General features: G+C 47.7%; 1 protein-coding gene across 1 annotated transcript; it reads left to right on the plus strand.

Moving 5' to 3' along the window:
- Positions 1–581: 581 nt before the first annotated feature.
- Positions 582–14,413, plus strand: Lrrc59 (leucine rich repeat containing 59). Its single transcript, XM_048365626.1, has 7 exons — positions 582–903; positions 2,905–2,964; positions 5,435–5,593; positions 5,837–5,941; positions 7,428–7,500; positions 10,341–10,514; positions 12,543–14,413. The coding sequence occupies exons 1-7, from the start codon at positions 799–801 to the stop codon at positions 12,788–12,790; spliced, it is 924 nt and encodes a 307-aa protein (XP_048221583.1). The 5' UTR covers positions 582–798; the 3' UTR covers positions 12,791–14,413.
- Positions 14,414–14,429: the final 16 nt, after the last annotated feature.

Consider the following 14,429-nt stretch of genomic DNA (forward strand, 5'->3'; position numbering starts at 1 on the left):
GTGGAAGGGGCCTCCAGGATAGGGGTAGAGCTGGTGAGGGGGCTGCCCAGCCGGCAGGACCTGGGCTAGAAAGGAAAGTGATCTGTATCCTCGAGATAGCTGAGCTGGAAGCAGAGGAGCGATGTGGCCAGATTTCTAGAAAAACCTTGGGGCGAGGGGGGAGAGGGGCTGGGGAAGGATGGGTGGGGAGGGAGGGAGAGAAACAAGGCAGTGGAGAAGAGATCTATCAAATCTCTGGTGACAGGGAGACATTCTGGAGAACGCCCAGCTTCTGCTCCAACTTCAAAGGGGAGAGGGTTTGGAGTGGTAGAATGGGAGCCCTTTCGGATGCGAAACCAGGTCACCCACCGTGCAATCCGGTTCCCTTTGGCAGCCTGGAGCCTTGCCACCGAGAGAACAGGAGCTGCCTGTCTGGCACGGAACCCCCTCCCCACCCCCGTTGGCCACGGCGTCTCCATGCAGTGCACCATCCTGGCCTCCAGAGGGCGCGCCTGCACACACTCGAGCCGCTCTGGCCCAGTCCATCTCAGTGGTCGCGGAAGGTGACGTGGACACGGAAGTGGTCGTCGTCCCGGCGGCACCAGCGGGAGCGGGGCTCCGGGCGTGCAGTGCGGCCGACGGACGGACTAGTGAGCAGGCGGGCGGGCGTCCGCGCGGAGGTGACCACACGGCAGCGGCGAAGGACGCAGGTGGTGTGTCTGTGGCTCACGCGTCCGCCGGGCCAACGAGCGGGTCTTTCCGTCTCCCTCTTTTGCCCGTCCGAACCCCGGAGCCCGGGCCCGCTCAGCCGGCGTCATCATGACCAAGACCAGTAACAAGGGCGGGAACCTCCGCGACAAGCTGGACGGCAACGAGCTGGACCTGAGCTTGAGCGATCTGAACGAGGTCCCCATCAAGGAGCTGGTCAGTACCGTCCCACGTGGCCCCGGAGCTCACCTAGAGCTTGGCGGTCACCCCTACCTGGGCCTCCTCTTTCCCCAAGCCTCAGTTTCCCCGTCTTTATAACTTAAGTCCCCCGGGAGGCCGAGCTGGGCCCTACCGGGCTTCTTGGGATGGACACGTGTCACTTTGGCCAAGTTCCAGAAGACCGGGAGGTTCTGCCTGTCTGGGCTCTTTAAAGGGCCAAGAGTCACTCTGATCGGTTTGGAACAAAGTCCATCTCCCATGCTGGACTTGGAGGAACAGCCCGCCGCTTGGTTACCTGGATGCTTTCGGGGAATGAATGAATGAATGACTGGATCAGGGGAAGTAGGCCTTCAAGCAGACCTGGGTGTGGCTCAGCACTGGGGCTTTTCTAGGAAGCCGGCAATCTCTGGCCGCTCCAGCCCGGAGGCGGCCTTCCTTTGAACAAAGTGAAATCTCTGCCCAATTGGCCAGGTCATCCCAACCTCGCTGACTGTCAGGAATTCCTGCTCACTGCTCACCTCCACCCTTCACCCGGAAACTGAATGAAGCAGGGGAGCTCCCCCCCACCCCCTGCCCCCGTGGGAGATCAAGTAACTAATTTGTTGCCAACGTGGAGCTGGATCCCATCTCTTTGCTTTTCAAAGAGGCCACTTGGGACCCACAATCTCGTTGCCTGTCCTCACTTTTAATGACCTATACTTTCCTTACATATGCCCTTTGTCCAGTCTTCCTTCCACCCTGGCTGTGTGGTCTTTAGAATGACGTTCCCAGCTCATATCACAGTGCCGTTGCACAATAGCTGAGTGCCCTAGGCCAGTTAAGCAACCCTTATATCTAGATTTCCTCATTTATAAAATGGTGCTAAGAGTCCTCGTAATTTAAAACGTCAGAAAGGAAGCATAAGACTGGTAGGTGTTTAGTCCTCTCACCCTTGTAGTATCCAAAACTTTTTTAGATGATCAAAGTTTACCTTTAGTACTTTCTGGCATTTGGGAAGTGCAAATTGGCCTAGAATCATTCACGGAATGCTTGCCTCTTTCTCCTATTCCAGGAAGATGGCTAGCCTGGCTTCAGCCTGGCCTGGTACTGCTGTCTGAAATGGTTTACTCCAGGCATCTGGTCATTGCAGCACTGTCCCTAGTGGGGGAAAGGGTCTTTTTTGCAAAGCTTCTCCAATCTTGGATACCATGGAAAAATGGAGCTGGCCCAGGAGGGCCTTGCTGTCAGTGGCAGTCCCTTGTTTTCTATGTTCATGTTAGTCAGTCAACATGTATGGATATTGAATGACTTCTCAGAGAAAGGTCCTAAGTGGGAGAGTGCACATTAGACCTGCTGAAGAGGGAACAGTAGAGAAAATTTAAAAAGTACTCTAGATAGTTTTTTTTTGGGGGGGGGGGGGTTGCTGGTACTGAGCTGTGAACCCAGGGCCTTGGATCTGTCCCATAGCTTTTTTGCTCATGGTTTGTTCTCTACCACTTGAGCCACAGTTCCACTTCCAACTTTTTGGTGGTTAATTGGAGGTGAAAGTCTCATGAACTTTCATACCCAGGCTGGTTTGGAACCTCAATCCTCAGATCTCTGTCTCCTAAGTACCTAGGATTACAAGTGGGAACCTTCATGGCCCAGCCATTCTTGAGACTTTTTTAGAATTGAAGTCCCCCCCCCCTTTTTTTAGATGTTCCAAGCCAAAAAAATCTCCTATTTGCACTCTTCCTTAGATCTTACTTGGCTGGCTCATTTTTTTCTCCTGTCCATTATTTTTAATGCTTTTCTTTCTTTCTTTCTTTGCAGCTTAGCTCAGCCTGGCATTGAACTCACAATCTTCCTACCTTAGCTTCTGAGTGATGAGATTACAAGTGGGATTACCATTATACCTGGCATAGGTTTTTTGTTTGTTTTCTAATCAGGGGAAGTTTCTCTGGAAAATGATTCACTAGCAGTCACCACAGAATTATTCCAGGTGTTGGTTTGACATGTTTTTCCCATCTCCCTTTCTAGGCTGCACTTCCAAAGGCTACAGTACTGGATCTGTCCTGCAATAAACTGAATACTTTACCGGTAAGATTGGCAAGCAACTGTGTCCTAGACCCTTGGATGCTGACTTTCCTGTTGCTGAGGTGGAGGCATCATAGGTATAATTTCAGATTAGGTCTTTATGCAGGCCCCTACTAAATCTTGAGTGTGTTTAGTCAGAGACCAGTGGAGAAGGATGGTTTGTCCCACGGAGAAAGGAATTGAGGTACAGGCCTTATTCTTTAGAACAGTGGGAAAGCCAGGCTATAGAAAACTGAAATCAGCAGGATACTGGCTGAGACTCACTGGACTCATCTTTTGTCTGCTTTATTCCTTATAAAAAGCAGTTTACCTCCCTTTTATGTAGAGCAAGGTAGAGACTATTGGGTAAGTTGCTCTGAATTCCGGGGAGAAAGTGTGAACAGCTTCCTTGTGAATGTCCCTTTTCCCTTCTGTGCATCCTTGGTTGAAGAACAAGAAAGGATATGATTTTAAATGAGGACCTGAATCACTAGAGATTTGCTGCATCTTCCCCTTTTCCCCCCTTGGTCCTGGGGCTTGAACTCAAGGCCTGGGTGCTGTCCCTGAGCTTCTTTGTGCTCAAGGCTAGTGCTCTACCACTTGAGCCAAATGCCATTTCTGACTTTTTCTGAGTAGTTTATTGGAGATAAGAGTCTCATAGATGGGCTGGGAACATGGCCTAGTGGTAAAGTGCTTTCTTCACATCCATGAAGCCCTAGGTTCCATTTCATAGCACCACATATATAGAAAAAGCCAGAAGTGGCACTGTGGCTCAAGTGGTAGAGTGCTAGACTTGAGCAAAAAGAAGCAAGGGACAGTGCTCAGGCCCTGAGTTCAAGCCCCAGGACTGGGAAGAAAAAAAGTCTCATAGACTTTTCTGCCCAGGCTGGCTTCAAACCATGGTCCTCAGATCTCAGATTCCTGAGTAGCTAGCTAGGATTACAGGCATGAACCACCAGTGCCTGATGCTGCTTTTTTTTTTTTTTTTTTTTTTGTACAGCACATGCAAAATAAGTCATATCGTCTTGGTTTTTCTTGCACAACTCCCTCCTCTTATGTGTACCTATGTAGGCACTGGATTCCTCAGTCCCTAACCTATCATGCAACAGTATATAACAATGCTCCTTTGCTGTCAGGCCATGTTGGCTGTCAGTATACCCTCTTCTTCCCTTCATCCTTCCACAGCACTCTCTGCTTTTCAGGCTAGCTTCCTGTAGGGCTCTGACTCTCGGACTGAGTTCAGAAGTTGGCAGTTTGCTCTTTGGATCATTAGTCCATTCCCTGTCATTATTCTTCACACAGCTCATCATAAACTGTTTCTATTCCAGGAAGTATTTTGTGTCTAATAAAGAAGGGTAGCAATCCTTGAAGCTTCTCACCTCCTATATACTTTGCCAGATATCACTCAGCACCTGTCTCGTTATATATATAGCCCATGCTGTCCTTGAACTCAAGATCCTCCTGTCTCAGCCTAAGGGCTCATGAGCAGGCACCACCTTGCCCAGCCTAAGTTCACTTTTCAGTTGAGTTTGTTCTGTTGTCTGTTATGACAACTCATTTCACTTTGCAGCACAGATACACTGGTGTTTACAAGTCTCCAGAGAGCACAGACAGTGCCTCATTAGCTGAGTTGTGATGTCACTTTCAAATGAGTGCTTAGCAGAGGTTGATTGTTGGGCCTGTTTTAATCTGATTTGTGTTGAAGAAGAGCCAGGTTATACATAGGATGGACTTCAGTCATTCAACCAGTTATTCTGAAAACACTCATTGAGTACCTGTGCACAGTGCAGTGCTGCTTAGGTACTGTAAATAACAAAGATGACTGAGACTGAGTACACAAGGATCTTATCAGGAAGATGAATGATCACACATAGTTTGGAAGGGGAAGGTATACTGGGGGGAGAAGCCCAGGACCCTGTGTGCTAAGCATACTTTAAAAAAAAGTCAGACTGTAAGCTTTGTGCTACTAGACAATCAGTGCCACAGAACTGCACCCTCAGATCTATTTTCTTGTTTGTTTGTTTTTTTGCGATTAGAGTATTATTGATTTTGCCTGGGATGACCTCAAATTCCAGGGCTTAAGCAATCCTCTGGCCTTCGCCTCTCAAGTAGCTGAGATTCTAGGCACGTGCCTCTGCAGTGACTCGTATACTGTGTTTTCAGACGTCCTGGAGAAGACAGTGATGGGATGCTGTAGGAGGACAGAAAAGGCTCCTTTGTGCCTTAGCAGTAGTGAGCAAGCTGAGCTGGAGAGAGACAGGAGGGAGGGATGAGCGTGTCTTTTATGCTAACTCTCTGCTAAGCTCTGTGTGCTTACACACTCAGTACTCACTCCCAGGAGTGGCAGGACTTCGCATTGTAATTCAAGGAGAGATAGCTGGTAAAGGTAGGGTTGGGGTTTATGCGTGAATGCCTACTAGAATGGCCTGGGAGTTCCTAGATTGTTCTACCGACATGTGAGCCCTTGATTTAGGCATTTTCTCTTTGGTCCTAGTCGGATTTCTGTGGCCTCACACACCTAGTGAAGCTGGACCTTAGTAAGAACAAGCTGCAGCAACTGCCAGCAGACTTTGGCCGTCTGGTCAACCTCCAGCACCTGGATCTCCTCAACAACAGGCTGGTCACCCTTCCTGTCAGCTTTGCTCAGCTTAAGGTAAGCACATGCCCACGTACCCAGGCTGCACAGGCATGTGTGGCCAAGGGCTCTGGAACTGTTGGAGCACAACCCTGAGAACCGCGGTTAGAAATGCTACCATGTCAGCCCTGTGGCAGATGGTACTCCCCATGGGGCACAGAGTGAACCCAGGAGCTTTCATCCAGCTCCTTGTACTCCACCTCGAGGGACTGTGTGTGCAATGTTGTGCAATGTAGCCAGCCTCTTTGCCTGTCTCTGTAGAACCTGAAGTGGCTGGACCTGAAGGACAATCCCCTGGATCCTGTCTTGGCCAAAGTGGCAGGTGACTGCTTGGATGAGAAGCAGTGTAAGCAGTGTGCAAACAAGGTAAGCACGATGCTCCCTCCCAAGTGTCTCTCCCCCCCTCCACTTGCCCCTCCTTGATTTTTCCTCCAGGGGTGTTGACAGCTCCAAGTTAATTACAGCACTAAATCTGAGTGAATTAGCCTGGCTGGCAAACCTCTTTGCTTCTTCATTTACTTGACAAGTAGCACAACAACACCATCTTCTGCTCAGCTCACACACTCCAGAATGCTACTATGCTGATCATTGTTTTATTGGGACAAAAAAAGCTAGAAGTGGAGCTGTGACTCAAGTGATAGAGCACTAGCCTTTAACACAAAACCTCAGGGATGGGGCTGGGAATATGGCCTAGTGGTAGAGTGCTTGCCTTGTGTACATGAAACCCTGGGTTCGATTCCTCAGCACTACATATATAGAAAAGGCCATAAGTGGCACTGTGGCTCAAGTGGCAGAGTGTTAGCCTTGAGCAAAAAGAAGCCAGGAACATTGCTCTTGCCCTGAGCTCAAGCCCTAGAACAGGCCAAAAAAACCCCTCATGGATGGCATCCCTGAGTTCAAGCTCCAGGGCTAGCGCGCAAACACACAATTTGAGGAACTTAATGTAGAGTTCAAGTTGGGTGGTTGCTTGCACCTTTCTTTTAGAGCTCTCTTCCACTCAGAGGACTTGTGCTCAGGTCTTAGCTCTGCTACATTCTACCATGAGCACTGGGTAGATCACTGTAGCAGTGTCTGTCTGTCTGTCTGTCTGTCTGTCTGTCTCTCTCTCCTTCCTCTCTCTTTCTTGCCAATAGCTGGGTTTAAATTCAAGGCCTTGTACTTGCTCAGCTTTCTTTTGCTGTGCTGGCTCTCTACCACTTGAACCATGTGTCCAGCCCTGTATTTTCTTCCTTTGGTAGTGTTAAGCCAGCCTTTCATTAACCACACTGCAGGCCACGTGCCATAGCTATGGACAGGACAGTTTTGCTCTTTAGGACCTTGAGGTCTGACTACTAAAACAGATAGGTAGCAAGGAATTACAGAACCCCATGCTGATTCCATAGGAGCTGGAAGGGATGGGGTGGGCTGAGGTTGCCAGAGGAAGGGAGGTCAGGAGAGTGCATGGAGGGAAGGCTGAGGCTGCCCTGTGGGTCAGAGAGTGTTGCTGGGGATAGGGTAAAGAGGGAGGTGGATAAGGGGCCGGGAGGGAGTGGTAGGGGTTAACAGGAATCACATGGGTGAGAGTGATTGTGAATGGGTGGAACTTTTCAGTTTCTAGTAGCCATTGTGTTTCACCAGTAGTCATGATCCTGACAGTAATGAGTTAGGCTCTTATGCCTCTTTTACATGATGTAAGATTGGAGCAGTAACTTTGATACAAAGATAAGATTATATTCATTAATTCTGTATGGCTTTGGGGACCCTGGTGACTGGGTATCTAAAAATGTGCAGCCGCTTGTTTGAGACTTCTGAGTAGACAGAGGCTGTGGAGCCTCCTACTGTGAGTAGTTCAGAGTTCTTCTTCCCCTGGCAGGTGTTGCAGCACATGAGAGCCGTGCAGGCAGACCAGGAGCGAGAGAGACAGCGGCGGCTAGAGGTGGAACGAGGTCAGTGGCCATCTCCTGATCGTTTTCCTGGTCCAAGCCCCGGTCAGCACAGCCTCATATTTCAGGAGTTGGGATCCTTAGGAGAGTACAGAAAAGCAGAGAGGTGGGGAGTAGGGGTGGCAGATGGTGTCATCCTTGTCCTTTGACTCTTTAGTACTGGCTTCTCCACCAAGCTCTAGAGTCATAAGCAACTGCTTATCCTCTGTCTCTGATTGAAGGGTTAAAAGATATCTCAAACAGGCCTAATGCAGACCCCTTCTGCCCTTCAGCCGTTTCAGTGTTCTCCCATAGTAGGAAATTACATTCATGCTCTCCTTCAGCCTGAACTAGAAAAGGAGCCGGTGATTCCCTTCTTCAGTTAGTCTCACATCAGGCTGTCATCGGTTAGTCCTCCGTCACTGTTTCTCCATTGCTAGTGTCACCTTTGAAAAGTGCCACAGTGCTACAGCACTGCCTAACCATGTCTCTATGACTCTACTATCTCCACAGTCATGGTCTCTCTTGTAGCCTAGGGGATCTTTATTTTTTTCTTCTACTTTTTTTGCAAAAGTATATGCTTAAACTCAGGGCCTTGTACCACCAGCCCATTTTTGCTCTTATTTTTCAGGTAGGATCTTGTGTTTTCATTTGAGGCCAGCTTCAGACCAAGATCCTCCTATTTATGGCTCCTAGTGGCTCGGACCATAGATAGGGTCTTGCCAACTTTTTTGCCTGGGCTGGCCTTGAACCGTGATCCAATCTCCACCTCCTGAGTAGCTGGGATTACAGGTGTGAGTCATCAGATCTTTTTTCTTAAAAAAAAAAAAAAAAAGTTAACGGACTAATGTTGCTGTGTGCTTTAAGTGCTCTAATGGCATCTCATTGAGCTTAAAATGAAATCTAAACTCAGTGATGTGACCAACAGATTCACTGTGGCCCAAGCCTACTTGTTGCCTCTTGGCCTTATCTCACACATGAGGGTGCATTGTGCTACTAATATTAACTCAGCTATGTGAGCCTCTGCTGTTGCTTGGGCATTAGCTCCCATCTTGCTTGTTTCTTTCCCTTCAGTTTCTACATGCTTCCCTATTGGGATGCCTCATGTCTGCTCCAGTGTGGCCTTAGGTCACCCCTGACCTTCTCTGGAGTGGCCAGACTTGAGTAGCCATCCTACCTGTCATCCTTCAGCACCTCTGCTTTTCCTGAGGCCACATATTTCTGTATTACAGAGGTCACTTCTGTATTGTCTTCTTCCTTTAGAGAGCAATTGGCTTAGGCACTGGAACCTGTCCTGTAAATCTACAGCTAGATTTTCCCCCAATCTTGATATTGATATTTTTCTGACCTGCGGGTGGGGTATATGCCATTTACTCAGTTCATTCTTAGTGTAGCTTAGCCATGTGGTATGAGATTTGATATACAAGGCTTGTATATCTGTTGTCAAAGTTTTTCCACATTTTTGTGCTATTATGAACATTTTCTCTTTCAGTTTCCACTTGTTTTAGTATTTAAACTGCAACCACAGGGTACTTGCAACTGGCTAGCTGACCTCTGAGCCCCCTTACTTTGGCCCCCTTACTACAGGGCCACGGCTGCCGAGGGACGTGTACAGCACTGACTGCAGGCCATCCCTGAGCTCTATCTGAGTCCCAACCCTCCCCTCTGCTCAGCCACCGTGGTGAGCCCTGCCACGTGTCCTCTGGCCCTTACAGCCTCCCCTTGATGCACATAGTCCCTAGAGGCTGGGCGTAGCATGTTCCTGGCACCCTCAGTGCCTAGCTGGAACATGGAGCTGCAGTGGAAAGCTACAGGACTTAAGAGGTGGTGCGCATAGGCTTCTGAGCTTTGAAGGGACATTTGACCATCATTCTGTGGCATTCTGGCTTTAGAAACATGTATTTCAGCCTTCCAAATAACTAATTTGGAGCTTCATTTTTAAAACCCAATAATTTGGAAGTTGGATACTGCATGCAAACACACTTAGGCTTCTAGGTAAATGTGTGTTGCAGATTCCTAAGTTAGCTGAGATGACTGATAGGTTTTAGTAACCGATAGCTTACACACTCACCCTAAAAGGAAGTGTTCATATTCTTGCTTGCCCTCTTCCACATGTATTTCTGAAGCTTGGCAAGATAAAAGTTCCATAGAATCAATTCTTCCACTTTAGAGATAAGGTCTAGGCAGCTGTCAATTGCTCTGCTTTCTGCTTTTGTTCTTGTGTACTCTGTGTGGTGTATATTTGTGTGAGTGTGTGTGTGTGTGTGTGTGTGTGTATGAGAGAGAGAGAGAGAGAGAGAGAGAGAGAAAGAGAGAGAGTAACAGAGAAAGGCAGACACATACACACATACTGACCCTAGGTTGGTTGTAAACTTCTGGACTCCACTGATTAACCTACCTTAGTCTCCTGAATGCTGGGTATACTAGTGTTCAGCACTGTGCCTAACTTGCTCTGCCTTCTGGATTAGTACCTAATTCTAGAAGAATATCATACTTACCACCCATGCCTTCCTTTGGTCCCTCTTGTTTTCTCACCCTTCTCTCTATTGCATGTAATTAAGAACCACAGAGTATTTATTAAGCAAGTCCAAACACTGAGAGATGCTTGTTATTTAGAGAGTGTGTGCTTGCTGCAGAGCAGAAGTGTGGCAGTTCCATTTTAGTATTCTTTTCTTTTGGTGGTACTGGGGATGGAACTCTGAGCTTCATGCTTGCTGGGAAGGCTCTCTACTGATCAAGCCTTTCCTCTAGCCCATTTGCATTGGTTATTTTCAGGGTAGGTTCTTGCTGTATTCCTAGAAAGGCCTGGACTGCAATCCTCTTACTTGGGAAGAGGAGTTATGTGCCGGTCTGCTTTGTTTTAGAGGCAGAGAAGAAGCGTGAAGCTAAGCAGCGAGCTAAGGAAGCTCAGGAGCGGGAACTGAGGAAGCGGGAGAAGGCGGAAGAGAAGGAGCGTCGGAGAAAGGAGTATGATGCCCTCAAAACATCTAAGAAGGAGCAGGAGAAGAAGCCCAAGAAGGAAACAAATCAGGCTCCAAGTGAGTTTGCCCTCTGTTGCAAGGTTCCAGAAGAAGTGCAGCACAAGATGAGTTTTTAGACATGGATGAGAGAGCGAGCCTGCAGACTATAGCGAGACAAATTGTACTATCAGGTCTGGGATAGCCTAGCAGGGCCTGAGAGTGTGGTTATAAAGAATGGGGGACTTTCCGAGAGAGCTGATATCCACATACTGCTGGGCCTGTGTCTTTATCAACTGTGTATTAGAGCGTTCCCAGGACAGGGAGTCTCACCTAACCTATAGGATGAGGTTCTGAAGTCACTGAGATTGCATGTGACCTGGCTGGGGGACTGTGTGTGTGTTCTACCTTTTTTGGTCGTTAATTAGATATAAGAATCTCATGGCCGGGCACTAGTGGCTCAGTCCTATAATCCTAGCTACTCATGAGATCTCTGAGGATTGCAGTTCAAAGCCAACCTGGGCAGGAAAGTCTGCAAGACTCTCCAGTTAACCACCAGAAAACCAGAAGTGGAGTTGTGGCTCTAGTGGTAGAGCGCTAGCCTTGAGTGAAAGGGCTCAAGGACATTGCCCAAGCCGAGTTCAAACCCTGTGACTGACAAAGAATCTCATGGACTTTCCTTCCTGGGCTGGCTTCAAACTAGTACTCAGATCTTAGCCTCCTGAGTAGCTAGGATTATTGGCATGAGCTACTGGTGTCCCGCTTTGACTGGGTGACTTTTAAGTAGATGGTGTGGTCTCACCATAGAGCCAATAGTACTGTGATTTTATCCAAGCTGAAAGAAATTGCTCTTTGCTTGAACATCAGAGGAGTCATTTGGCATGCATCCAGGGAGCCACTGATCTAAAAGCACATTTGAATATTGTGCCTACCTCTGTATTTTGGAATCATATACTCTGGATCAAAAGGGATCTCTGAGGAGAGGCACAGATAAGGGAGGAGGGGAAGAAGAAGCTTCTTGCCGAAGGGTGGAGGCCTGCTCAGTCTTGCCTTGATTAAGCTACCTTTTTTAATTTTCTTGTTGGAAATGAGGATTATGCCTGATTACAGGATAGGGTTAGAATTAAAAGAGAAAACAGGATCATGTCATTCTTAGCATTGTAGGTATTGTCAAGTTTTAAAGAATTTTGTTTGAAAAAAATCTCAAAACTTAGGGTGCTGGTGGCTCACACCTGTAATCCTAGCTACTCAGGAGGCTGAGATCTGAGGACTGCAGTTCAAAGCCAGCCTGGGCAGGAAAGTCCTGTGAGACTCATCTCCAGTTAGCCATCAAAAAAACCAAAAGTGGAGCTATGGCACAAAGTGGTAGAGCGCTAACCTTGAGCAAAAGAGCTCAGGGAGTATACCTAGTCAAGTACTACAACCAACAACAACAAAAAATCTCAAAACTTTTTTTTCTGGTTATAAATACAATCTGTGTTCATTCATTGCAAAGGATTTAGAATACATGTATCATATATCTCCTAGTATGTGGCTACTTGTATGTAGTTACTTGTCCTCCATTCCCAGTAATAATTGATGGCCTGTTTTTCTTTGGAGGGGGCCTCTGAACTCAACAATCCTTTTACCTCTGCCTCCCTATAATCCTCTGCTGGGATTATAGGTAAAGTGCTACTACACTTGGGCAAGCTTTCTTTTTGTACATATAATAGATAATGATGTTTACGATATTAGTAAATCTAGATCTTGTTTCCCCAGTGGGCAACAGTCTGTCCCTGTTGCATGCCTCTGATAAGCTCATCTTGCTTCAGTCCTGAGGGACCAGATCATCCCTGTTACCAAGGAGAACTTAAGACCCTAGAGATTGAGCCACTGGAGACATGCAGAATGAGTTTCCATTTCAAGTATACTCGCTTGAGACCTTGGGGAAAAGACTGTTTCAGACTCTGGGAAAGCAAAGTTTTAAGAGCTCTGACATTCCTAAGGCAATTTTTTTTGTGCAGGGCTTGAGGAGGGGAAGTGGATCATGTATCAGAGACTCACATAGATTGTACAGTAGTTTTCTCAATTGGACTGAATTTGCTTTGCCAACCGACTTTCTCTTTCTAGAATCTAAGTCTGGCTCCCGCCCCCGCAAACCACCACCACGGAAGCATACTCGGTCCTGGGCAGTGCTGAAGCTGCTACTGCTGCTGCTGCTGCTGTGTGTGGCAGGTGGAGTGGTGGCATGCCGCGTGACGGCACTGCAGCAGCAGCCCCTCTGCACCAGTGTGAACGCCATCTACGATAATGCCGTCCAGGGCTTGCGCCGCCATGAGATCCTGCAGTGGGTCCTCCAGACCGACTCCCAGCAGTGAGCTTGTCCTCCACACCTGCTGCCTCTCGGCCTTGGAGCTTGGATTCCTATGGAACTGGGTTCTGCTGGACACAGCCTCTTCTTAGCATCAGACCTACCTGCCATCACCCAGTGGCTGCTGAGTGGCACCTGCCCTTTGTGAGGACTCCTGTATTCCTTAGTCAGGATGCCCTGGTGGAATGAGGAGAAATAGGAGGTGGGAAGGGACAGTTACCTGCATGCCTAAAGGAATAGGCTTAGGGCTGGGGAGCAAAACAGAACCTTTTGTAGGTAACAAAGCTGTGTAAAGGCAAGGTTTATTTCTACTCAGTGGTCAGCTCTCATTTATACTTTTGTATGCCACAAACCTTTCATTTCTCCTGGGGTAACTAGGGCAGATCAGGAAGCAGTATGTTACTGGGGACAAGAAGAATACGTTTTAGCAAACCCAACCTAAATTGCGGAGACCATTTTAGGATTCAAGCATTCTAGCTGTCATACAAAATCTGGTTATGAAAAGGACTTCACTGTTAGGTCCATGTAACACTTAGAGGCAGAGAAACCAAGGCCTTCCCTGACTTGCCTATGGTCTCCCCAGCTAGTCTGAGGCACAACCCAACTTCCACTTATGTGTTCTTTTCTTCCTCCATGCCAGTTGACCTCCTTTGTGTCCCATAAGAACAGAACTCACACCAGAATTATGTTTCATCTAGTGTATAGAATCAGTAGACTGATGCATGACACAGATCTGTGATCAGATCAGGGTCTTGGGCTAGTCCTGTGGCATCCTGCCCCAACCTATGTAGCTTCACAAATGGCAGCTGGCCTGGCTCCTTGCCTCAGTCTTAGAGCATTAACTCCCTGATTGCCAGTTAGTAAGGAGGCAGGTCTCTCTGCAAAGCTGCATTGCTTGTGACCGCGCCATCTTACGTGGTGTGACTAAATACCTCAAAGGCAGCCTGAAAATGCAACGTCATAGAAACAGGTTTAGAATTGCTCAGTCCTAGACCTGCAACAAAAGGGAAGCAATGAAAGGAATCAGTAACTCATGAAGCAGAAAAGCACTGTATAACTGAAGAGTAGCACAAATGAGGTAGCTGCCCATTCTCCTGGCTGCTACACTAAGCATTCTCTTGCCGCAGTAGCTGGATGAAGGGATCAGAAGTGACCATGTCACGGTGCTCATTGCTTAAAAACTCCCAGATTCAAGATCCTCCCTGGAGAGAGTAAGAACCTGTCAGTTAAGACAGAGGGCAGGGTCCAGCTTTTAGTCCTCATGGCCCATCTGGATAGGTCTGCTATTACAACTGTGATACTGGAAGAAAGGATTTTGTTCTCTCCTTCTGCAACCATAGCTCTGCTGCATAGGTCTGTACCTTTCTCAGAATCACTACACATTCTTTTAGTCTTCCTCCAAGCTCCAGAGCCATTGATACAAATGCTTTATTAAAACTAAACACATAGTACACATGATGAGATACGATAACGCAGAATTCATCCTAGTGTCATAGTTCCTTGGCTGGTTGAGGCAGCTCAGTGGCTGAGCCTAGTCAGGCCAACCTGCAGGTGAGAATTCACTCCGACTTAGAGATTTGATGCTGATTGTTTTGGGTTTCTACAATTATTAAATCCATGTCTGAGTGGTTTGTCTTTGCCCCTTT

The sequence above is a fragment of the Perognathus longimembris genome, chromosome 17 (genome assembly GCF_023159225.1).
Source record: "Perognathus longimembris pacificus isolate PPM17 chromosome 17, ASM2315922v1, whole genome shotgun sequence".
In the NCBI taxonomy this organism is placed as follows: Eukaryota; Metazoa; Chordata; class Mammalia; order Rodentia; family Heteromyidae; genus Perognathus; species Perognathus longimembris.